Source organism: Mirounga leonina, unplaced genomic scaffold, assembly GCF_011800145.1.
Source record: "Mirounga leonina isolate KUSES-001 unplaced genomic scaffold, KU_Mleo_1.0 Mir_53, whole genome shotgun sequence".
In the NCBI taxonomy this organism is placed as follows: Eukaryota; Metazoa; Chordata; class Mammalia; order Carnivora; family Phocidae; genus Mirounga; species Mirounga leonina.
In genome coordinates, this window is record NW_023270807.1 from 82,222,223 (window position 1) to 82,248,287 (window position 26,065).

The 26,065-nt window shown below is 35.4% G+C and overlaps 1 protein-coding gene across 1 annotated transcript in view; it reads left to right on the forward strand.

The window, feature by feature from the left end:
* Nucleotides 1–26,065, forward strand: part of LAMA2 (laminin subunit alpha 2) — a 617,443-nt gene that overhangs the window by 382,413 nt on the left and 208,965 nt on the right. The window contains exons 19-22 of the mRNA XM_034990595.1: nt 5,576–5,787; nt 8,564–8,670; nt 13,983–14,163; nt 17,429–17,565. Coding sequence (XP_034846486.1) covers nt 5,576–5,787; nt 8,564–8,670; nt 13,983–14,163; nt 17,429–17,565 — 637 coding nt within the window. The remainder of the gene's footprint in view (nt 1–5,575; nt 5,788–8,563; nt 8,671–13,982; nt 14,164–17,428; nt 17,566–26,065) is intronic.

Sequence of the window (26,065 nt, forward strand, 5' to 3'; positions counted from 1 at the left end):
ATCTATCTATCTATCTATCTATCTATCTATCTATCTATCTATCTATCTATATATCAAGAATGCATCTCAGACTACAGCTCAGGTGGACAGGAATTATAACTTTATATTCTTTATCTCAATTTAATTTCTATTTTGAGACCAAATCTCTATATGTGGGAACTGTGAGAGCTTGGAAACATAATTTCAGTCAGGTACACTTTAAATTTACTCAATGTTATATATCAATTATATTTCTATTTAAAAAATCTGTTTTTTTTCTCTCCTCCCCATCTCCCAGGCTTGAATTAAAGTTCTAACAAGCTTACTTAGTACGCGGAAACCTGAATACTTGAGTGAGTGAGTATGTGTGTGGCTGTGTATGGGTCTGTGAGTGTGTATGTGACTGTGAGTGTGTGTGACTGTGTGTGAGTGTGTGGCTCTGTATTGTGGGAGGCAATGGACAGATGGTGGGACAAACATCCAAGGGTGTTTCTGCCAACCTCTTCCTTGTTCCCGTCCTCCCAACTGCCTTTCCCTTCAGGCCGAATAACGCCGCACTACTTCATACCACCAGTGGGGGTGCAGGACTCATTCTGCTGCCTTCACTCCACGCTGGGACCCGCCAACTCTCCATCTGCCTTTCTAACTTCATCCCATTTTCTGTTTGGGGATGAATTGCAGTAAGAGGGGCCACATTCATAGAAATGGTGACTTTTAGAGCCCAAAGTCCAGAAGATTCCTGTGTTTCTGCTTTCGTCCTTGTCAGATCCTTTCACTCAGTCATGTACCACAAGATGGTCTTGCTGCTAGAACTGAGGGAATGAAAACAATCATAAACAAGAGAATGGCAAAACGAGATATAACAAAATATTAACTAACTTTTTTTTAGTTGACCCACAATGTTACATTAGTTTCAGGTGTACAATATAATGATTCAACAACTCTATAGGTTATCCTGTGCTCACCACAAGTGTAGCTCCCATCTGTTACCATACAACGCTATCACAGTACCATTGACTATATTCCTTATGCTGTGCCTTTCATCCCCATGATTTATTCATTCCATAACTGGAAGCCTGTACCTCCCTCTCCCCTTCATCATTTTGCACTACCCTCAGTCCCCCACCCCCCGTGGCAACCGTTAGTGTGTTCTCTGTACTCATAGGTCTTATAGGTCTGATTCTGCTTTTTTTTTTAATTCATTTAAAATACTGTCTGATATTCTATAACATGTAGAACACTAGTTACACTTTTCAGAAACTTTTGCTTGGGGCCAAAGCGCCCATATTTTCAGATATTACTGCTTTCCTCTGGGGAATATTTTAAACAAAAGAAAAACAGAGAGAATGAAGTATTCATCATGGCACTTTTCTAAGATTCTGGGCATCTGTCATCGTCAAGGAGGAGAAAAAATAGAAAAACAAAGTATCTTGAAGGGTGAAAGGGTGAGTGTTGGAGCATCGAGAGAAATTTAAAAGAACATGGAGAAACAGTGAGCTAAATGCTGGTGAGACTTGCTCTACTTGTCACTAAGCTACTTTCAGAATAAGATTGTAGCTCCAGCAATATATCATACTTAATGGAGAGACACTTAAAAACACTGGTGGGGCACATGGGTGGCTCAGTCAGTTGAGCGTCTGACTCTTGGTCTCAGCTCAGGTCATGATCTCAGGGTCGTGGGATCAAGCCCCACATGGGCAGGCTCTGCACTCAGCAGGGAGTCTGTTTGAGATTCTCTTTCCCTCTGCCCCTCCCCCCAGAATAAATAAATAAATCTTAAGAAAAAAAGACTGTGGCAAGTTGACCCAGTTGGATCCACATGAAACTTGATGAGGTACAGGGACCCCCGAAGCCCTGTCCCCTCCCTAGCTGGCAAATTTTTAACAACTCCTCCCCAAGTGAGGAGAGAGAGGTCAAAGTCAAGACTAATTTCACAATGGCCACTGAGAATGCAGAAGGTATTGGAACCTAATTGCTTAAAATTTGGAATTTTACCTACAATTTTATCCATATGATACATATTCTAGGTCAGAAAAGTTTCTTTTTGCTTTTTAAATTTCAATTCCAAAATCCTATTTAGATATTCTCTGCTTCATAAATTCCTGACTTTGAATGAGTCTAATTACCATATTACCACTATGCTGGTGAGAATTTCTACTCATGCCTGAGTCTCCTTGTGCCCTTGAGTCTCAGATGTGGAGTGTATAGTCACAGAAATAGAAAAAGCAAGACAGTCATACTTAACTCAGTAGTACCATTAGCAAAATTGTGACTACAAGTAAGGTTTCAAAGTCTGCTCCTATGTGCTTGGGAAGTTTGTATACTGCACAAAAGTACTCAGCCGAGGGGGAGATTAGGAGCTTGAATCCCAGGTGCTCAATATGTCCACTATCTCTTCGTTTTTCTGCATATGCTCAAAGAGGACCCTTTTCTTCCTCTAATTTGCAGAAAGGAACCACATAAGCAGGCAAACTCACTCAGTCTTTAACTGATTCAGTCACATGGGAAGTAGTAAGAATACATCCCTATTGCATAGCCACTCCCATTTACACGCCAGCCACCCTCCTCTGTGCCTTCGCCAATACTGTTCCCTCTGACTAGAAGCCTGCAGCCCTTCCACTCCTCCACGTGAGACTCACCCTGCTGAACTTTTCCAATTCAACTCTATCATCCTGACAGTGTCCTTGATGAATCCTAATCTGAATTGGTTGCCCCTTTTTGTGCTTCTATGAGAACATTGGCATATCTGTAGTAGCTCCCTGCTACATTTTTAATTTCTTTTTCTTCTCCCTAGACTGCAGCATAAAGATTGTGCCTTATTTATATTAGTATGATGAAGTGTTCAGTAGGTATTTGAGGAAGGGCAGGAGAGGAAAAGAACAAGAGCTTTTCTAGTATACTCATAGAGATTGAAGCACTGTGTTTAGTCTATAGATACTGAATAGGACTGTAGGACACATATTTTAGCCAAAAGTTATTGAAAAAATGAAGCAGCAGAGTGAGAGAAATCTTGCCGATATTGCTCTGCACTTCTCATTGCCCTTTCTCTTCACTTTTGCTATCCTCCCTCTCCCTCTCTCATCTCTCTCTCTCTCTCTAATATTGTTCCTAAGTCGTCGATAGAAAGAACCATATTACATAACAGCATGTGGCATCTAGAATCTCATCTACATTAAAAGGTCTCTTTCTAAAATACTGTAATTTGGTATGAAAAAAGTTAGCAAAAGTGGAAAGGAACAGCGACTTTGTATTGTCAGGACATCTGTATGTAGCAAGGAATCCAATAAACTCTGCTAAGAAATGTCCTCATTTTGCCTTACGTATGAAAATGAGAGACCCTGAGATTTCAAATTACAATTAGTTTTTATAGAGTGAAAAACTGAGAGGCTGGCAAGGTCTAAAAGGCTGTCATTCACACTAATTTTAATTAAGTGACTCCAACTCGATCAGACTATAAAACACTATTATTATTAACAAAAGTTCTATGATTAGCAGTATTATATTTGCTGACCCTAGAATTACTTTTAAATTTCTACTTACACATTTTTATGTCTCTAAAACTACTATTCTATGTATGGAAACACACACATATATACACACACCAGTAATAGAACCTGAATGCACACTTTTAATGGAGCGGCATATGAATTATCTCTCATGTATATTCAATATGCTTTCTTAAGTGTTCTCCAACAAAAAATAAAACATGCTTCTTTGGTTAGTCTACTTAATTGTAATTATTTTCTCATGAACAGAAGGTTCCTTTTTATTGTAGGAGAATTTTAGGCTTATTAATTGGTATCTATGTTAAGAAAAATTCCCAGATCTTGTTATATAATACCATCTCTCCTGAGGGCAGTAAGTCATTTTGAGGAAAGTGAGCTGAAAATAATGGGCTTTTGTTGGCTGCGATAATGATCATTGTATATCGTTATTCTAGTGGAGTGGAGTCGCACTCTTAATGGTAAACAAAATGAGATGCAAGTATATGTGGATATGATCATAAGCTCTGCATATCAAGTAAGGCAAGGAGAATTGGGTTCAAATTCAAAAGTGTCTTCCTATTATCTTTATGGAATACCACTTCTGAATTGTGGGGAAATTTTATGCACTAAAATGTTAGTTCATATTTTACAGTGGATAATTAATAAGCAATTATATTTGTGGGTGACATATTCTTCCAAGCAGTATTTATACTATGAGTTTCATGATTTGTACAATATTTTGTGAATATAATTAAAACTAGTAATCTCATTTAAAAATTATGGACAAAGGTTAATTCTCTTTAAAAAAAAAAAGATTATTATGGCACTTACAAGTGTTCTAGAAAACTCTGAGTCATTAATGACTTTGGCCCATAATTGTGATGTTATTAAATACCCTCACATGATGTAATGGATTTAAATCATTTCTATTTTGAATGGTAGAGAGCATTTCTCTACACAGTTACTTATGTGTCTGTGACTAGAGGAGCATAAAAGTGTGTACTATTGAAATTATATTCTCCCATATTGTTTTTGTCCCCCTTCAGTTTTGATCTTTGCTGCAAAGGACTTTTTATTTTGCTAAGATGGTACAGATGACAGAGCCAGCCTGACTGTAAGACTAGAGATGCACTGTTTTGTTTCTCTTCTGGCAAGTGTGGTTTAATATGAAGCATGAACAAATGTAACTGAAAGAGAAGACAGAGCAGAATATGAATAGATGCCTCCTAAAACCGTATATCTGTGCATCTGTGACATTAAGGAGCATTTTGAAACAACATATGGATAAAGGGAAATTTGATACTATAATTTAAAAAATCTTCTCTGCTATGCCTCATAAATAAACAAACTTGTTTTTCCAATAGTATGTAAAAGAGTACTTAGTCCTTAAAAAAAAGAGAGAGAGAGAGACTTAGAGTTTGCTAATGCGAGTTGTGGCACAATTAAGCATCACCTTACAGGGTGTTACCCCAAGATGTAGGCATACCTGCTTCTTGGTAAAAGCTCTTCAGTGAAAATCTGTCTCTGTATGGAAATGCAAATATATACAAACCTATTATTAACGCAGCGATACCCAGAGCCCCCACCTGAATAATAACGAGAATCAAATTTTGAGTCACAATTTTCTATTTAATAAATTCTGAATTCTCGCTGCTAAATTTCCTTGCAAGTCTGTTTCCTCATAACAAGCTTTTGTTACAACAACAAAAAACGTGAACCTTATATATTTGTACAGAAAACAACCAATTGGAGTAGATACATATGATGTGTTGCACTACAAAGGCTTTCCAACATGGACCTGGATTCCTCTAGAGTGCCAGCAGCAGATTTCTTATTATGCTTTGGTCTCGTCTTCGGTGCCAGTGACAAGATTTTTTTTTTTTTTTCCTGGCTGAAATCTAATTACTAGTGGGGCTGGCAGGATTTCATCTTGTATCTACACTGCAGTTATAGAAAAACATGTTTAATCACCTTGCATTCGAGAAAAGGAGCACTTAAAAGGAAAAACCTATCATCCTGGGAGAGGGTAGTGTGAAAAATATATAAGCATTGCCCCCGATGGGTTTCATGAGTTCCTCCCAAATACTCACTGATGAAATTTTTCCCCGTAGGTGTGCAGAAGGCTATTTTGGACAACCTTCTGTACCTGGAGGATCATGTCAGCCATGCCAATGCAGTGACAACCTTGACTTCTCCATCCCTGGCAGCTGTGACAGCTTGTCTGGCTCCTGTCTGATATGTAAGCCAGGTACAACAGGCCGCTTCTGTGAGCTCTGTGCTGATGGATATTTTGGAGACGCAGTTGATGCAAAGAACTGTCAGCGTAAGTCCTGAACTATTGACGCCCTTGACAGAATTGATGCCTCGCACCTCAAAGCAGCTGATGAGTTCTTGAGTGGGGATTGGAGGGTAGGAAATTATATGGATACATGTATCATAGATGCACAGCCTATACACAGAGTCTGCATGTCCTAAAATATTTCTTTGGACTAATAGAGTCAATCCTTTGAAAATTGCCGCATTGTCAAAGGGTTGTTGTTTTTCAAATGATGCACACATTTTTGTTTTTGTTTACGTGTGGAATGAAGATGTTAAAATAAACTTATGCCCACGATAGGAGAGAAGAATTTAGAAATTAGGTAAGCCCCATTTATCCTTATTGTTTATCTCAGTGGTAATCATTTTCTTAATGAATTTATCTGTCTGTATTATTTCTTTGGTGCCTGTTTGTAGCTGTTCATCTGTTAGGCTTTCATATGTGAACTTCACATTCTTGCATTTCATAATGGGTGTAAAATTCTGCCCATATTTCTACACACTGGCATTTGTAACTGTTAAATGATTGACTTTCACCTTAGGACTGTTCACAGAATGATATTTCTGTGTTTCCTTTCACAAAATTAGCTATTGTAGGGCTTATCCATGTTAATCAGTACATTTCTCCTGTCACCTCCACCTCCTTAGCTGCATTATTCAGCATTGCATAGAATTTGCTAATGCTTTATATTAGCAGTAACATAATATGCAAGGGAAATCTTATTGTACAGAGTCCAGTGGAATATGAATCCATGTCAGCACCTGAGTATTTTACATGCCATCCTCAACTTCACCCACTGCCATAATGTTTAGGTAGGGCAGGTTATGATACCCACAGTTCACTTCTGCCAACTTCATTATGTAAGAAGGGATTCTTCCAGTCATTCAGTTAGCACCTAGGAGCTGCAAAATTATAGAAACCAGTGTAATGTCTTATTGTCTCTGCTATAAACACCAAAGACCAGGTAGGACACCCCATTTCAATAACAAAGCATTTATTAATATCACCTATAAATTGGTATTTTTTTAAAGTAAAATTTCCAACAGTCTCAGAAAGAAGTGCCTTTAAACATTGTAAGTTTACCTGTGTATAATCACAGGGAGCTTAAGAAATTCTCCCATTCAAAGGCATCATCTGGGATCTACAGTTTCTAGCTATGTGACCTTGGACAGAGAGTTGACCTCACTGAGATTCAGTTTCCTCATTTACATAAAAGGTCATGATTTTCTGTGGGGATTAAAGGATCTAGCACATGGACAGTCTGCAGCGCACTGCTTGGGCCTGGGCTGTCCCCACGTGGTAGCTCCTTTGGCAGTAGCACTCATAGTCGTTGTATCTGTGGCTTGCTTGTTTTAGGGCTGTGTGACCTCTTCTTCTATCTTCCAATAACTCCCTCCATAAAGTTAAGGAGATCTTTCCACTCATTTTATTTATATACCACCTCTTCTTTATCCATTCACCTTATATACTTTTTAAATGGATATATTTGACATTTAACATTGTGTAAATCTAAGGTGTACAACGTGTTACTTTGATATACTTATATATTGCAATATGATTGCCAATGTAGTATATTTATTCTATTACACAATATACTACAATATTGTCCCCATATTCTTTATACTCTGTATTAGAGCACTGTAGCTTATTTACTACTCATTATTTACTACTTGCAAGTGTGCGCTCTTAAACAACAGCAATGTTATGCCCCACCATCCATCGCCTGGTAAATCATCATTTTACTATATCTTTTATGAGTTTGATTTTTTCAGTTTCCACAGAGAGGTGATATCATGCACTAGTTGGCTTTCTTTGTCTGACTTATTTCACTTAGCATAATGTGGTCAAGTTCCATCCATGTTGTTGCAAAGGGCAGGATATTCTCCTTTGTCATGGCTGAATAATACTCCATGGTGTATATACGCCACAGCTATTTTTTTTATCCTTTCGTCTTTGATGGACATTAAGTTATTTCCAGATCTTGACTACTGTAAATAATGCTGCAGTAAACATAAGAGTGTATATATCTCTTTGAAATGCTGTTTTCGTTTCCTTTAAGTATACACCCAGTAGTAGAATTGCTGGATTGTATGGTAGTTCTATTTTTGATTTTTTAAGGAAACTCCACCCTGTTTTCCCAATTGGTTGGACCAATTTACATTCCCACCAACATTGTATAAGAGTACCTTTTTCACCACATCCTTGCCAGCATCTGTTGTTTTGTGTCTTCTTGATACTAGCCATTCTAATAGGTATCAGGTGATATATCATTGTGGTTTTGATTTGCATTTCTTTGGTGGTTAGTGATGTTGAACATCTTTTCATGTGCCTGTTGGCCATTTTAATGTCCTCTTCGGAAAAATGTCTACTTAGTTCTTCTGCCTTACATACTTTTCTAATCTTAAAGGTGAGTATGTGTATGTGTGTGTGTTCATGTATGTGTGTATATAAATATATACACACACAATATTTATATATTAGATAATATATAACATTTATAATTCATTCTCAAAATTGGAATAATAATGATTACAATAATGTTTTAACAACATATTATGTGCCAGGCACTGTGATACAGCTTTACATGAATCATCTCTACAGATTGTAGAGTCATTATAAGAATTGAATGCTATAATGCCTAACAGAACACCTAGCAAATCAGAAAACATTCTGTTCTAAAACTTAGTTCCAATGTTACCATATGGGGGATATTATTATTTAACAAGCCTATTAATACTACAGCAAGTGTTTTCCCAACCACAGATCACTCTTCTTTTTGCAGCTTGTCGCTGTAATGTCAACAGCTCCTTCTCTGAGAGTTGCCATGCCAGGACGGGACAGTGCGAGTGCAAACCTAACGTGCAGGGACGGCGGTGTGATGAGTGTAAGGTAAGGAGTAGGAGCTGATGAAGAATCACTTCCTCCTCGAAAATGCTCATTAGCTTTCAACGACGTACGTATTAAATATATTGAAAGAGGAGTCCAGGATTATCCAATTCTATATGTGCCATCACTGTGATCATTGAAATATTTTTTCCAAAATAGAAAAAAATTTGCTATACACTAGCTTTTGACCTTCAACCTATTTTTCCTTGGCAGTGAATTTGTGTCATATTTACTGTAATTCGGACATTTTTAAAACAAATAGCATATCAATTTAATCCCAGTCTATAGTGAGTAAAATACTCTTTGGTCTTATGTTGGCAGAATGAAATGCATCACATCCTTTGTTTTTAGCAAACACTTTTTTCTAGTTCTATCATTTACAAGTGAGTTCCAGGGAGCACTCAACTAAAGTTTTCAGTAGAGAAGCTAATCCACATATTTTTAGTTACATCACTTTTCTAAAAGGGAAACAAAAATATCAAAATACGTTGCTCTCTGTTCCTGAGCATATTGCCCTGCCTTCGGGATGGCAAACACCTTCTTTCCCTCCGCGAGAGTGACGGATCCGCACTACCTCTTTCTTCTAAATATGTATGTTTGGTGATAAAGACTATTAAACAGAACAAGCATTTCTCAGAGGGCAAACTGGCCCCTCTGTAGTAAGTTTGAAAGTCTCATCTGCGTCGATCTTGTGAATAATGGCATATGCTCTTTTGTTCCTTTGTTTTGTTTTTCTGTTGGCTTTTAAAGCCCGGTATGTGGTGGGATCCAGAGAAGCAAAGCTGTGTGCTGTGTGACTGCAGTCCCCTTGGCTCTGTGACACCGTGGTGTGATGTGACAGGAAGATGTGCGTGTAAATCTGGCTTCGCAGGGCGACAGTGCCGTCTCAGCAGGCAGGTGCAGCGGCAGGAGGAGAAGTCACAGAGAGCGCAGCGGGGGCCAGGGCCTCCTCCGAGGGGGGCTGTCAGCAGCTCCGGCGGCTGCCCTCGGGGAGCCTATCGGGCCCCAGCTCCGGTAATCCCAGAGGCGCTGCATGGCTCAGGCCTCCGCATGTCGTGTTGCGTGTGCTGCCACCGACCTTCCCCGATGGCCTTGTTCCCGTAAGGGTTGCCCAGGGTGCCGGCTGCGAATGTCAACACTAGGCAATTCCCGCTTCAAGCCTTGCCTTTTGAAAGTAGCCCTATCTGTGTAGTTTTAAAAGTATATTCAAGTTCATAGGTTCCTAAAAGTTTCAACTAACCGTGGATCTGGAGAAATGAAAGGTTATTTGTAGAACCCTATGGTCTTAGAAGTGGAAGGAATTTCAGGCATCATTTGGAGCAAATTCACTTCTACGGATGAACAAATGAAGGGAGATCTAGCAGAGAAAGTGCCTTGCCCAAGAAAATGTAGCCCATTGGTCTGACATTCTGCTAACATTTATCATAATTGATGGCTTTGGGACTTTTGCACGTTGTAAGTTTGCCCATAGTTACCACAAGTCACACATTTTCACATCCCACAAATGTACCCCGTACACAAAGTAAGGAAGCATGTTTTGTACTACAAAAGTTTAGCCCCCCATCTTACAAGGCAAAAGAAAGCAAATACCGGAAGGAAGAGAGAAAGGGAGGCAGGGGAGGGAAAGAAGGAGGAAGGAGGAAGACTAGGTCCAGGACCCTGTTGCAGAATGACAGGAGATTAGATTTGCCAAGATAGAATCACAGCCTCCAGGGTGGGGGAGGGGAGGGGCAGGTAACAGATAGAAGAAGGTGAGAGTAAAGTAAAAAGCAAAGGAGTAGAAAAGAAAAAAAAAAACATGCATTATTTTTAGGCTCTTTATTGGCATTTTAAGAAAACTAGTTCTGATATCAGAATGCCTCAGGTCAAATCCCAGTCTCGCCACTTGCTAGCCGTAAGACAGTTCCTTTAATCTTTCTGTAATTCATCTGCTTCATCTGTAGTGGGACCCACTACAGATAGGGAAATGCCTATGAAAGATGAAGGAGGAGAGAGTATAATACACAGGGAGCCTTCTGCTGCAGTGCAGGCCAGACTGAAATGAAAGGAAAAAGGGAAGGAAAGGTTGGGTAGAAAAGCCTCATTCTTTGCCTTCTGCCAAAACGTCAAATGTGTGCCAGGCCAAGGGGGAGTGCCCAAGCACCATTTGCCTGTTAGAGTCATCCTGGATTGGGCAGGAAGGGTCTAATACTTTATTGTTATCAGTCATTGACCTGGTGCGAGCTCCTCCAGGGAATCCACAAGAGTAAAAACCGGAGGATGTCAACCCGTCACAGTCCCACTGCAGATTCTTTTGTAGGGAGATCTGTCTAGGCACCTCTATGGCTGTTTCCGGATTGTCGTGGGAACAGTGCATAAGGCATGCATCTGGAGAGTTCTTAGTAAATGTTAGGTATTATTGCTGTTGTTATTATTGTTGCTATTAGAGGAAGAAATCTTTTAAAAAGATTGTTTTTCAAAAACAAATTAAAAAAAAACAAAACAAATGCATACATTTAAAGTAAAAGAAAGGGACAGGAATTGATCAAAATGTCTCCAAAATAGAAATTTAGCAAAATTCAACCCTTATTCACACCCTTTTCCTACATGTCCTATAGGACTCTGTACCGGGTGGTGTTTTGTCCTGAGACCATTTTTGTTCTGAGACAGTATGTGTGAGAGTAAAGAGCACAGACTCTGAAGCCAGGCTGGCTGACGTGGAATCCTGACTCTGCGGTTGGCTAACTGGTGACCTTAGGCAAATAACTTGCACTTTCTGTGCCTCAGTTTCCTCACTCTGTAAAGAGGTGATGGTAATAACTATCTCCCAGGATTGTCTGGAGGTTTAAATGAATCCATGTTTGCAAAGGGCTTTAGAACAGTACTTGACACCCAGCAAGCACCATATGTAAGTGCTCATTGTCGTTATTACCCCAAGTGAAAATAATTTCTGGGAGATCATCAAACATCTCACTGACACTGGATAGGGACTGTCTCCCATGTTCATTTTACCTCGTTAATCTCGATTACTGACTAGGAATGTCTACTTTTGAATTTGTTTACTACAGAGATTTTCCCTAATTTCTGAATTAAATTTTTGTACATCAAATTTATTAAAATTTTGTTGCTGAAATTTGTTTCTATTTGTTTTGGTGTAATTTAACTCTTTAAAATTACATTATTTAAGTATTTGAAAAGTATGGTAAAGATATTTCTTCTTACATATGTTTTACATAATGAACTTTGGAATTTTCATAATAACTATGATTTGGAAGTTCATTTAACACTATATAGATATATCCATTAAAGATATATAGATATGCCAAGCGAAGAAAAATTTAGGAAATAAAGATGAAAAAGTATTTTCTCTACAATTCAGATTTCTAAGTCAAGAAAATTTAGGAAATAAATGCAAAATACTTTGCATAAGAAATACAAATATATTTATGAATCGGATTTTTAAAAACCATTTTAATGTAGTATGTTCTAGTCTTTTTTCTATGTATGTTTCTGTTTGTGTGTGCCTGAGTGGTGTGTGTGTCATTATAGGTATATAATTGGAATAATAGTGTGTATATAATTTTGTATTCTGCTTTTTGAAATTTTGCATAATGCTATGTCCTAAGCATATTCCTATCATTAAAACTGCCTCAAAACAGGACTTTAATGATGGCGTATTATTTCATAGCATGAATGTATCATAATTTAATTTATTCAACTTTCTCTCTAACATTGGGAAGTTACTCTCATAAATAATACTGTAATGGGCATGCTCATACTTTAACCATTTTCCCAATTTCTCATTATTTCTCTAGGTCAGGTATCCAGAATTTTACAGCTAGTTGCTTTTTATGAATAAAAATCTTATATGTCTTAATCATTCCTTATATAATGAAATTTAATTTCAAAATTGTGTGTTAAGTCATTTGGTAGAACTGATACTTTCTTCTTTCTTTATTTTTTAAATTCTGTTTCAGTACCAGTAGAGTTAATATATGGTGCTATATTAGTTTCAGGTGTGCAATATAGTGATTCCACAAACACACTTTCTTCTTTAATCATATGATGACATCTGAATTTGAACTGGAAATAAAAATAAAGCCAGCAGTAAATACAAAGATTAAATGATTGTTAAACTCAATCAACCCATTTTATATTTAAAAACCAAAACTGTTCTTAGCTATAGTAATTTTAAGAGAGTAATTTTCAGTGTGATTTTGTTTTCTAGAACTGTTTTTCATACTGTTAACAATAATGGCAAAAATATGTAATGAGCCTTATTTGTTTCTCTTTGGGTGGCTCCCATTAAATAGCAAGATTTATTCTTACCAGGAAGTAACTATTAAGTCTAATAATCCAAAATAGGAATTATTTTTTACAAAGAACTAAAAGACTAATTTTTCAGATTAAAATATCATAATGATGTGACACACTTCATATTTTAAAATACAACCCTGTTGTACTTTAAATAGGATGTGCATTTTTCACTTTTCTAGTAGAGGTAATTTTTAATCCATCCACACTTTCTAACATAGTCACTCTAGGTCAGATAACATGTATTTCAAGCCAAAGCTAGTAATGAAAACCGATCATAGAAAGTTATTTGTTATGCATAGATAAGAGATATGCCTAGGAATAACTCATCAGAGAATAAAGGTTTCCTTTCATCTACCTAATCTGGTGCTTTGATGTGTGTTCTCTCAAATCAATTTCAGTTGTTAAAATGAAACCCAAGAAACTAGATGTTTGTAAACCAATTATTTTGTCAGCATAGACATAAATCTGTAAGTTATATTTATAAAGTAATCTCTAGAATGATAATTAGATTTATGGAGAGATGACAAAAATTAGATCAAATATTAGAAGAAAAACATTTATTTTAACTGTAGGCTTCTGGTCAGTAATATCAGAAACATTTTTAACAAGTAGAGGAGTTCATAAGGTCTAAAATTAATCAATTCGGATTATTAGGAATGAAGCAAGTAAATTTTTCAATTAAAATATAAGTAACACCCCATAGCTTAGTTCCACATTGCTGTTAAAATCTTGGAAAGTATAGGGAAAAACTGGTGAAAATATAGCCGACATAAAGGATAGTACCCTAATTCTGCTGTTAACTTTGATAAAATTTTAAAGTAATCTCGTACTCTTCTTTTTGGATTTTGTAGAAAAGGATCCATTAGATTAAACTGTAACCTCATTGTCATAACATCAGTGAAGAACCTCGACAACCCATAGATTCCTCTTTCCTGTCTCATCTCTTGATATTGTACATCTTGTTTCATAACGAACTAATTGATTTAAATTTAATTTTTCTCTTTCCTTTCCTATGCCAGCCTGAAACCTTTGGCCTACAATCAGGAAGGGGGTGTGTTCCCTGCAATTGCAATTCCTTTGGGTCTAAATCATTCGACTGTGAAGAGAGTGGTCAGTGTTGGTGCCAGCCTGGAGTGACAGGAAAGAAATGTGACCGCTGTGCCCATGGCTATTTCAACTTCCAAGAAGGAGGCTGCACAGGTCTGTAAATAAGACTAAGCCCTACACATTCATTCTCTGGTTCTGGCATTTTGGCAACTGTAACAGTTCCTTCTTCTGCATTCCCAGGGTTGAAAGCATAGGCACCTTGACAACAAATACATGATCCAAAATATTTAAACTAATAAGTAATGTATATTTATTTTAAATAAACTAACAAACGAAATATATCACAGTTTGAAACATCACCCCATAAATAACTGCTTGCGAGTAGTCAATGAAAAATCCATCAGCAGGTCCCAATTCTGCTGTGTCCCTTCCTGTGTGACCGCCAGTCCCTCACTCAAAGGCTACTGTAGCCTGAAAGTCAAATGTTCAGTTTTTCTTTTGCCAGTGTTCTCTTAGTGTAAACTTCACTCTCAAGTTAATACAGTTCAACGTTCCCTTTTCCTATTGCAAAATTGGTACAAGGATCAGAGAAGTGAATACCATTTTCAGGTACAAAAAAATATGTTGTCATCTACTTTCATGTGCCTTGAAAACTATGATGTTCCAAGAAAGAAACAGATTTGCACTAGGTATTTGCTAGTTCTTGGGGAAATGCGGGAAGGTTTCTAACCATGATTTCCCACAAGCAGTGTTCTCATGTTCTTCCCACAAATCATGAATTAAGAAAATAGGAATTAGCATACTGCAGATGAAAGTGAAGATTGAACACTGCCACTAATTTGGAATTGACCCTTATTCCAACATTCACTAGATTGAGTATCACCTTTGCTTACTAAACTCACTGATTCAACACTGATGATACTCCTCTACTTTCAGTACCATGATAAATACGTGGTAAGATTTTAAAACATTATTATTGACTATTGTAGCAAATTTATGTAAGAAGTGGCAGGAGTAAAATTTCAAATTGTTACCTTTTAGATATTCTCAATCACTTTCAATATACACTTTGTATCATAAAGATAAGCCATTATGTTATTCTGAAAGTCATAATTGTAGATCTTCTAAGAATCTATATGTGATCTCTAAGTCAATATCTATATATACTAAAAACTATAATGCTGCATTTTAAAATATATTGGTTTTTTTTAAGATTTTATTTATTTATTTATTCATTCATTCATTCATTCATCTGAGAGAGAGAGAGCATGAACAGGAGGAGGAGCAGAGGGGAAGGAAAATGGAGGGGGAAAAGAATCTCAAGCAGCCTCCAAGCTGAGCGCGGAGCCCAAGGCAGGGCTTGATCCCAGGACTCTGAGACCATGATCTCAGTGGAAACCAAGAGTTGGATACCCAACCAACTGAGCCAACGCGTCACCCCTAAAATTTACTGTTCTTTTTTTTTTTTTTTTTAAAGATTTTATTTATTTGTGAGAGAGAGAATGAGAGACAGAGAGCATGAGAGGGAGGTGGGTCAGAGGGAGAAGCAGACAAGCAGACTCCCCCCTGAGCAGGGAGCCCAATGCAGGACTCAATCCCGGGACTCCAGGATCATGACCCGAGCCGAAGGTAGTCGCTTAACCAACTGAGCCACCCACGCACCCTTTACTGTTCTTTAAATCCAACTCCTACTAACATGTTCAGTTGATGTGATTTAATGAAATGATACTGTGCATTCAAATGTACCCACTACCAGAAATTTTAAGTTAAAAAAGAACATTATTCAAAATTATGAAATGGTGATAACATTAGAAATGCAAACTTAGTTAGCATTCAAATCCAGAGAAATAGGATAGAAAACAGCCCCAAACAGACAGGATAGCATTATGGTCGAGGGTATGACTTCCACAAAATAGCTTGGATCAGTTTAGTGGCTCCACGGGTAACTAGTTATGTGACCTTGACTGAGTGACTGGGTCTTGCTGTCTCTCTACAAAATTCATCTATTAAATCAAGAAAACAGTGATATCTATCTCATGGTTTTTGTAAGAATTAGTTGAGTTAATGGCTATAAAATAGAGTACTGCCTGGCCTGTAGGCACCATGTAAGTGTTTATCACTATTATGATTATCAGTGTTTATTAGTATTCTAAATTATGGTAAACATTCTGTTTAGGCAGGGAAAAGCTAGCTAATGATTCAAGTCTTTTCCCTACTCAGTTTTATGATTCCATTGAAGAACCGCTCAGAGAATTTCTATTTGCAAGTAACGACTCAAACCGTCCCAAGACTTTTTTTAGCACATAAATTTGAACATAATGTGAACTATTTTTCTTCTTAACAAATGGTACATACAAAATAAATCCTTTGACTTAAAATTATCAACAACAATAATAATAACAAAAACAACAGCTAACCTTTATTTGGTGTTTAGGACCAATATTATACTAAACATTTTTCACAGCTGGTATGGAATGCTGTGAACAATGATAATTGTGATCCCTTAAAAGTTGAACTTAATCAAACATTCTAAATGTATTTCATTTAAAGATTTAATGATCATATAACCAATGCAAAGGTTTCTTAGAACATTAGTCTTCTGTCTGAATCAGAGTATCTGGTGGTGTTTCTCCCCGTGCTTTCACTTCAGTTTGAAATGCTGCACTAAAACATACTAACTGAGTCAACTACAGCTACTTAATAGCTATATTATTAGAGTCCATTTCTCATCTTAGATGACTTTGAAACGCCTCTGAAATTTTTTTTTCAAATCTTATTTTCACATTCTTTGAGAATTTCTACTCTTCGTATATCATAGCTAAGAAAATGAAAAAATATATTGGAAAGAATAGACAGGTGGTAAATAAAATTCAAATACCTTCGTATACACACATACACACACACATATACACACTGTTACATAACTCAGCTGTTTTAAATTTTTGTAGAACTGAAATATCCTGATGTGTGGCAACTATACTGAATTTAAGAAGCCTGTTGAGCTTATTGGTTTTTAGTGCAAAACAGAGTCATTAACAGGAAGGAAATATTAATCTATACAGCATAGAAAAATTAGTTATGAGCTTAGAATAACTATGGAAACTAAATTTTGAACTTTATAGTATCTAGATACAGTTAGCATAGAATCTGAGAGTCCACTTCCTTCTTTAAACTTAGTTGAAAAACTAAAAATATTTTACCTTTTGAAATTATTAAAAGCAATGCAATGAAATTTTATTGATCAACTCCTCTGCGAAAAACACCTCACTGTGATATAAAAGATGAACGAGGTAAGTTTTCACTTTCAAGGATCCTTAATCATAATATGGAAAATATAACAACACAAATCCCAATATAAATTCAGTACTCTCTATCAAATTTTTACTATTTTACAATTTTTTCCCTTGCACCTGTGAAGCTTGTGACTGTTCCCATCTGGGAAATAATTGTGATCCCAAGACTGGTCAGTGCATTTGCCCTCCCAATACCATTGGAGAGAAATGTTCTAAATGTGCGCCTAGTACCTGGGGCCACAGCATCACCACTGGTTGTAAGGTGAGTTAATTGCTTTATTTTATCTGATCATGCTTTAAGAATTTTTTTTTATTTTGTTAAAGCTTTCTAGCTGGAGAAATCAAAAGCCGATATTATATTATAAATCAGTATAGAACTATCAGTATAGATTGACTGGAGATACTGATCATTATCTTCTATTTTACTTGTGGGAAATATGATGAAGTAAGTACACATTTGTGTATCTTCATTCATGATACCTACAAAAACAGAGGAAAAATTATAATAAAACCAGAAACAGCAGCAACTTCATACTGAAACCCAGTGAAATATCTGCAAAGTACAAGGAAATTAGGAACAAACTAAAGCAATTTGCCAAAAATCTACAGTAATTGCCCCAAATTATGAGTAGGTTTCAATTTTCAAGAAGCAGTTGAGAGGATTCTGTGGAGTTATATTAACAGCCTTTAGCTTGAAAGACTCATTTTTCCCGTGGGACTACCATAGAAACTGGCGTGACCAGATTACATAATATATATTACATACATAGTAGCTATTGCAGTTATATTGGTGAGAGATCACAGAAGCGTGCACCCAGTCAGTGAGCCTCCATGAAGACAGAGGGAGTAGGCTGTTTTACTGCTGGAATGGCTTGGTAAACTCATAGATTTGAAGGCTAAGAAAGAGACGTCTTAAGGACGAGTCCTGGGTTTCGCTTTTCAGGAAATTACATGAGGGTATTATTTACTGCTAGAGGGATTATAGGAGACTCAGGTTCAGGTAGGAAAGGTGATGAGTTCAGGATTTTTGTCAGTGTTTTGTGAGATATTAATTAAATAAAATACAATTCACTCACTTAAAGCGATGAGTTTTGACCAGTGATTACAGTTGTGTAACCGGGCTTTTGGTCCCTTGTAGTCAACTTCCCCTCACCCCTCAATCAGCACCAGGAAACTACTATTTCTCCTTCTATCACCGTAGTTATGTTATTTCTACAAATTCATATAAATTGAGCCATACTGCATGTTGTCATTTGGGGTTTGTTTGTTTGTTTGTTTGGGGGATTATTTTTGGTCTGGCTTCCTGAGTATAATGCCTTTGTGATTCATGCATACTGTTGCATTATTATCGGTAGCTTGTTATTTTTAATTGTTTAATAATTTTACATTAGCTGATATGCTATGACTGGTTTGTTTATTTACCATTTAATGGGCATTTGGGTCGTTTCCAGTGTGGGGCTATTATGAATAATTTTGCTATGAACAGCAGTGTATAAGTCAAAAGCATAGGTAGAGATGTATGATTTCATTTCTCGTCACAAGCATACTCCACATCCTTCCCAACACTTAGGACTCTGACAAATTTTAAGCATTCAGTTGGGTATTTTTTTATATCTTTGCATTGCTTTAATGTCCAATGATACTGGGAATGATTTTATTTATTTACCATTGATGTATCTTCTTGGGTGAAGTGTCTATACAAATCTTTTCTATTTGGGGTTGTAAGTTTTCTCAGTAATGTGCTGTAAGTGTTCTTTATATATCCTAGATGCAAGTCTTTTAACATATATATGTTCTATAACTGTTTTCTCCCACTATACAGCTTGCATTTTATTCCCTCTCTAGTATCATCATCTAATTTTTATGAAGACTGTTTTTATTATCTTTTCCTTTCATGGCATCCTTTTTATTTTCTAAGAAATACATATTTGCTTAAGTCAAGATCTAAAGATACCTCTCCTATGTATTCTTCAAGAAGTTTTATAGTTTTGGCTTTTACATTTAGGTCCACATTCCATTTTCATTAATTTTTCTGTATGGTTTGAGGTAATGGTCAAATTTCATTTTTTAATGGATATCCAATTTTTCCAACATCATTTTTGAAAAGATTGTTCTTCTTCCCCATTGAATTACTTTGGTCAAAATAAAATGACCTTATATGTCCCTCATACATTTCTGAACTCTATTCTGTTTCGTTGATCTATGTCTATCCTTGGACTAACACAGTACTGTCTTGATCACTGCAGCTTTCTAGCATAGTGTAAAATCATGTGGTGTAAACTGCAATTGCTTTTCATTTCCAATACCTTTTGGGTTCATTAGATCTTTTGCATTTCCATATAAATTTTTAAAGCAGCTTATCAATTTCTTTATTAAAAGCCTCCTAGAATTTGATTGGGATTACATTGAATCTACAGGTCAATTTGGGAAAAATCAACATTTTCAGAATATTGCATCTTCCAATGTATGAATATGACATAATTTTTAATTTAATTTTCTATAATTTTTTTTTCTCAGCAATGTTTTATACTTTTTGGTGTGCAAGTCTTGTACGTGTTCTGTTAAATTTATCATTGTGTTTCATATTTTTTACAAAATGTTATTATTTGTTTCATTTCAATTTCCCATTGTTGCCAGCATAGAAAAATTCAATTATTTTTATATATTAATTTTCTATACTGCAAGCTTGCTAAGCTTATTCTAGTTACTTTTTGGTAGATTCATTAGGATTTTCTATGTAGACGATCATACCATCTGCAAATTGAGTTTTACTTCTTCCCTTCCAATCCATGTAACTTTTATTTCATTTTCTTGACATATTGGAGTAAAATGTTGACTTGCAGTGCTGGGAGCAAATATCCTTGCCTTATTCCTTACGTGAAGTAGAAGGCATTCAGGCTTTTATAATTCAGAATTTTGCTAGCTGTATTTTATTTACAGATGCTCTTTATCAGTTTGAGGATGTTCCTCATGTTCTTGGGTCTATTAAGTACTTTTATCAAGAATATATGTCCAATATTGTCAAATGCATTTTCTACATCTATTTAGATGATCGTATAATTTTTCTTTTTCAGCTGTTAATATGGTAAATCATATTAATTCATTTTCAAATGTTGACCCAACTTTACAATCCTCAGATAAATCCTGCTTGATCATGAGGGATTATCTACTTTAAATTATTTTAGATTATGTTTGCTAGCATTTTGTTAATGATCTCTGGTTCTCTGTTCATAGGAATATTGGTTCATAGTTTGGGGGTTTTTTGGTAGTTTTATTATCTAGTTTTGTTATTGGGGTATTGCTAGCCTCATGAAATAGATTGGGAAGTATTCCTTCCTCATAGTTTCTAAAGGAGTTTGCATAATCAATGAAAAACAATGAATACAAAAATACTTTAGAAAAAGACAATGAGGCCAAAAAAATGGTTCTTTGAAATTATTAATAAAGTTGGTAATACTCTAAGAAGATTGATCAAGAAAATAAGAAGAGAGGAAAGAAATAATCAAAATCAGAAATAAAGGACGGAACATCATGGGGATCCTGCATATGTTAAAAGAATAATATGAAAATAATATGAGCAGCTTTAATCAATGAATTTGATAACAAAAAATAACAATTCCTTCAGTTTGTTTACTTTGAGTTTAATTTTCTCTTTTGTTCCAAGTTTCTTAAAATGAAAGCTTAGATCATTGACTTGAGATTGCTCTTCTTTATTAATATAAGCATTTCATGTTATAAATATCCTTCCAGGCACTAATTTAGTTGCATCGCACACATTTTGATATGTTGTTTAAATTTTCATCGTTAAAATCTTCTTATTTATTTTATTATTTATTTGTGATACATTGATTATTTAGAAGTATATTGTATCTTTCTGTTATATCTGTATTATAATACATATAACATTTTGTATTGTTTCAGTTCTTTTGAATTTACATATTTGTTTTATGTCTCATAGTAGTGTCCATGTCGATTAATGTACTAGCAAACAATGCATATTCTGGTATCATTGGATGAAATCTTCTATAAAAGTCAGTTATCCCTAATGATTTTTACGCATACGTATTCTATTAATAACTGAGGGTGTTTATACTTATGATTAGTCTATTTTTTTCTTTCAGTTCTCTCAGGTTTTGATTCATGTATTTTGGATAGATAATACTAGGTGTATACTCACTTAGGATTATTATGTCTTTTTGAAAAGTTGATGCCTTTATTAATACGAAATGTCCCTCTTTATCCTGGGTAATGTTTCTTCTTCTGAAGAAAATTTTTTCTGATAATCATATAGCCATGGTTCGATCTTTCTTTTGATTGCTATTTGTCTGGTTTACATTTTTCCACACCATCATTAATTCCATCTCTTTTTAAATATTTTAATATGTTTCTTTTAGATAGAGTATATTTAAATCCTTGTTGTTGCTCTGATCTTAATTGAATTATTTAACACATTTCCATTTAATGTAATTATCAGTATGATTGTGTTAAGTCCACATTTTGCTGCTTGCTTTGCCTTATCTGCTCTTGCCTTCTTTTTTCTTCTTTTCTTGTCTTATTTTGGATTGAGTAATTTTTATAATTATATTTTATCTTCACATTTGACTTATTAACTATACCTATTTTATGTTTTTTGTCTTTGTCTAGGGATGTACATCTTAACTTTTCATAATGTATCTTAAAATAATAGTATACACTTTATATTAAGCATAGAGACCTTATAAGAGTAGACCTCTAATTCCCTTTTTATCCTTTGTCACTCCCTTTCTTGTCCTTTATGTTATTGTTGTCATACATTTTACTTCTCTATATTATGTATCCTACAATATAATCTTATGATTTTGATTTAAATAGTCAGTTATTTTAAATAAATAGCCAGTTTAAACCAGGCAAAAATGCTGCTTTTCTGTTTTTCCACACATGTATCAATTCCTGTGCTCTTCATTCCTTTGTGTACAAATTTCTGTTTCATATCTTGTTTCTTTTTCCATTAGATACATCGCTAATTATTACTATTGTTATTTCTAGTATTTCGGGTCTACTGACAATGATTCTTTCAGTTTTTTATGTTCAAAAACAGTATTTTTCCATCAGTTTTCAAAGATATTTTTTCTAGGTATAAAATCCTAAATCCTGATTTTTAACAATTTGATTATGCCATCTTTTTATGGTTTTCTTGTTTATTTCTCATGTGGTGAGTTAGACCTTTTGGATCTGTGGGATCACAGTTTTTATTAAATTTGGAAAATTTCCAGCCACTATTTCTTCAAATACTTTTCTGTTCTTTACCCCCATGTCTCCTTCTGGAACTCATTATGTATATGTTGCTCCACTTGGTATTTTTTCACAGCTGACTGAGATTCTGTTCATTCTTTCATTCTCATTTTTTCTGTATTATTTGTTTTTGATAGTTTCTATGGTTAAGTGTCCAAATCTACTGATATTTTTTTTCCTGCGGTGTCTAATCTGTTTTTAATCTAGTTGGTTGTATTTTTTTCATTTCAAATTTTTCATCTGGAAAAATTCCACTTGGATATTTTTATATCTTTCATTTCTCTCCTCATTATATTCACATTTCCATTTATTCTCTAGAATATTTATATTTGTAAATACTAGCTTTTGCAATATGATTGCTAATTCTACCATTTCTTTTATTTCAATACTATTCCTAATGGTTGTTTTTCCTCCTGGTTATGAATCATATTTTGTTGCTTCTCTCCATGCCCAATAATTTTTATTTAGATGACAGGTGTACATTTTTCATTGTTGCATGTTGGCTGGCTTTCCTTGTATTCCTTTAAAGAGTATTGAACTTCATCTTGGCAAACAGATTAATTACTCAGTGATCATTTGGATCCTTTTAAGCCTTGCTTTTAAGTTTTTGGTAAGTTTAGTTTAGTTAGCAAGGGTCTTGAGCAGGCTTTAATCCAGGGGTCATTTAGCTCTACTACTAAGGGGCTAAGTGCATTGAGAACACTACCTAGTGCATTACTGTGTCTTTCTACTCTGGCTGTTGGGAATGTGAATTATTTCAAGCTTTCTGTGAGCTCTAGGAATTTTTTCAGGCTATGGCTTTCCAATGTTTTTTGTTTTTGTTTTTGTTTTCCCTCAGCCACATAGAATTTTATCCCATGCATACACAGATCAGTACTCCGCCAAAGATTCAAGCAGACCCTTCTGCAGATCTCTGGAATACTCTCTGTGTGTGACTTTCTCGTTTTTTAGACACATATTCTATTGGCCCCATAAATTTTATCTCAGCTTCTCCAAACTCTGTGTTTCTCAATCCAGCTATAGTGCTGGCTTTATTTGGGTTCCCCCTTTTTGGGTTGCAGCCTAGAAACTTCCTTCATGCCCTGCCTCATTTGCTTTCCTTCTCTCAGAAATCACAGTCCTGTGCTTCCTGACATCCACTGTCTGAAAATAATTGTTTCTTAGTTTTCATTTTTTAGTTTTTGGTTTTGTAGTTTAACAGCTTAAAAGAGAGAAGATAAACATGTAAGTGCTTTAAATAAAAGACTCTTTAAAAAGAAGGAATATTCTTTAGTATCAAATGCAACACAGAGGACGGACGAATAGGATTAGGGTTGACCGGTGTCCATTAAGAGCAATAAGGGCATTTTGATGTTAACGAGAGTCATTCCAATCAGTCACATTGGGTTGAGGAATATTAGAACATGATGGCCAGATGTGGCCTGTTTGACTCCACGGTAGTACCAAATAGAGATATAAACCATTTTTTCTGCTCACTTAGCACACATGCAGGGTCTAATCATCTTTACATATATGATAAGGCATTTGAATACACTGGCCCAGAATACATAATTTGGAGGAAAACAAGAGTATTGGTGATTGTTCAAGGACGTTCAGATATATGACTTCAATTAGTGGTATGATTAAATAAAAACTAGACAGGATATTCATTTTTCTAGTGCCAATGGCACTATTAAGTTTGAAATACATTTTTGGAAACAAAACAAAAACTTATCAAGAGTTCCAAAGCTTTTTGTGAGTATGAACAGTGCTCTCCGTTTCCATGACTGACTTTTACATTTTCAACTTTGAATCCAAGCATCTACCCATCCCTTGGACTCTTGAATAAACCCAAGGAAACTTAAAAGGGTTCCATTCTATCCACAAAATCTTGTGATGTGGCCAAACTCTAATAATCTCCTGAAATTAAAGCTGATGTCTACTCTGGATATAAATCAAAATGGAATATAGACCAAGTTTCCTTAAAAAAAAAAAAAAGTAGTTCTATGTTTGATACTATTATTTTTACTGGTCATTGAATAAACATTATGTTGATTGAAGTTGATTGAAAATTTTTGATTATTTGGAACCACTGTTCAAAATCTGAATTTCTGAATAGCTACACACTTCATCATTATGAACAATTACAAAAAAAATTCATAGAGTCCTCACAAATATTTATGAGCATATATTCTACTATTGAAAAAAATTGGATGATTATTATCTAAATGAACAGTGATTTGAGATTTATAGCTTCCTTTGTGCCATGGGTAATTTCTCTGTGCTGAAGTGTGAGCACACACATCATTTGAGATTTCACTGAAGTAGAATACAAAGCCTGCCACCTTTCACTAGCAGGGGAATAGTGCATAAATCCTCTATTGCTAAACAAACATTACATCTAATTATGATTTAAGTTTGATGTTGGCTATAGAACTATCTAAACATATGGTTAATGGTCCCTTTTATTCTCCACTATAACTTCCTAAATAAACTTCCTGATTTGGAAAGGCCCCAATGTCTACTTGGACTGTCATCTAGTCTTTAAGAATTAGTGCTTTGGTATTATATAATAAATTGGGTAGCAGACACTTCATATTTTAGTTAAAGGATAAGAATGTCTCATGAGACATTTTAAAATATATTACATGTATATAGTTTCTATAATATATCATAATTTTCTGTTTCTGATTATGGCCCATTTTATTTAAGTGAGTCAAGGAAAAATCATTTAAGTGAAAGAATTATTCTTTTTTTTAAGATTTTATTTATTTATTTATTTTAGAGAGAGAGAGAGAAAGAAAGAAAGAGAGAGCAGGGGGAGGGAGAGGGACAAGCAAACTCTGCACTGAGCATGAAGCCTGACATGGGGCTCCATCCCACAACCTCATAGATCATGACCTGAGCCAAAATCAAGAGTCAGATGCTTAACTGACTGAGCCACCAAGGCACCCCTAATTATTCTTATTTTGAAATCTCATTTTACATCTGATGTTCTTATAAGGATGAGTTACTTGGGGTGACAGCAATGGGTTATTCTATGCTTAGGAAACTATGTCCATGTTTATAATATAATAAATAATCATATTTTGGATCTTTGGGCTTAAAATAACTTTCAGTAGCATTTTTTTTTAAACTGGATAGCAGTGAGGACAGAAAAATACTTACTCATAAAGACATCAAAAATAATAAGGCCTGATGATTACTTTAATATCAGAATCTGGGAAGATATTTCACCAAACATTTGGACAGGAAAGAGATGATAGATGGAAGCTGGTGATTGTACATCACATCCTAGAAAGAGTAGACTCATAAGTAAACTACTCTTGGGAAGAGCAGAGGCAAGAAGATCCCCAATAGTAGTGGATATAAGAATGAAGCTAAGCAATGAAAATGGGAGAAATGCAAAGGGGTATCCAGCCAGACTTGGATCTGGGAATTTGGCAGGTTGAAATGCATACAAGTCTGCTATAGAGCTATACAGATATAAATCTGAGAAGGATAATAAAACA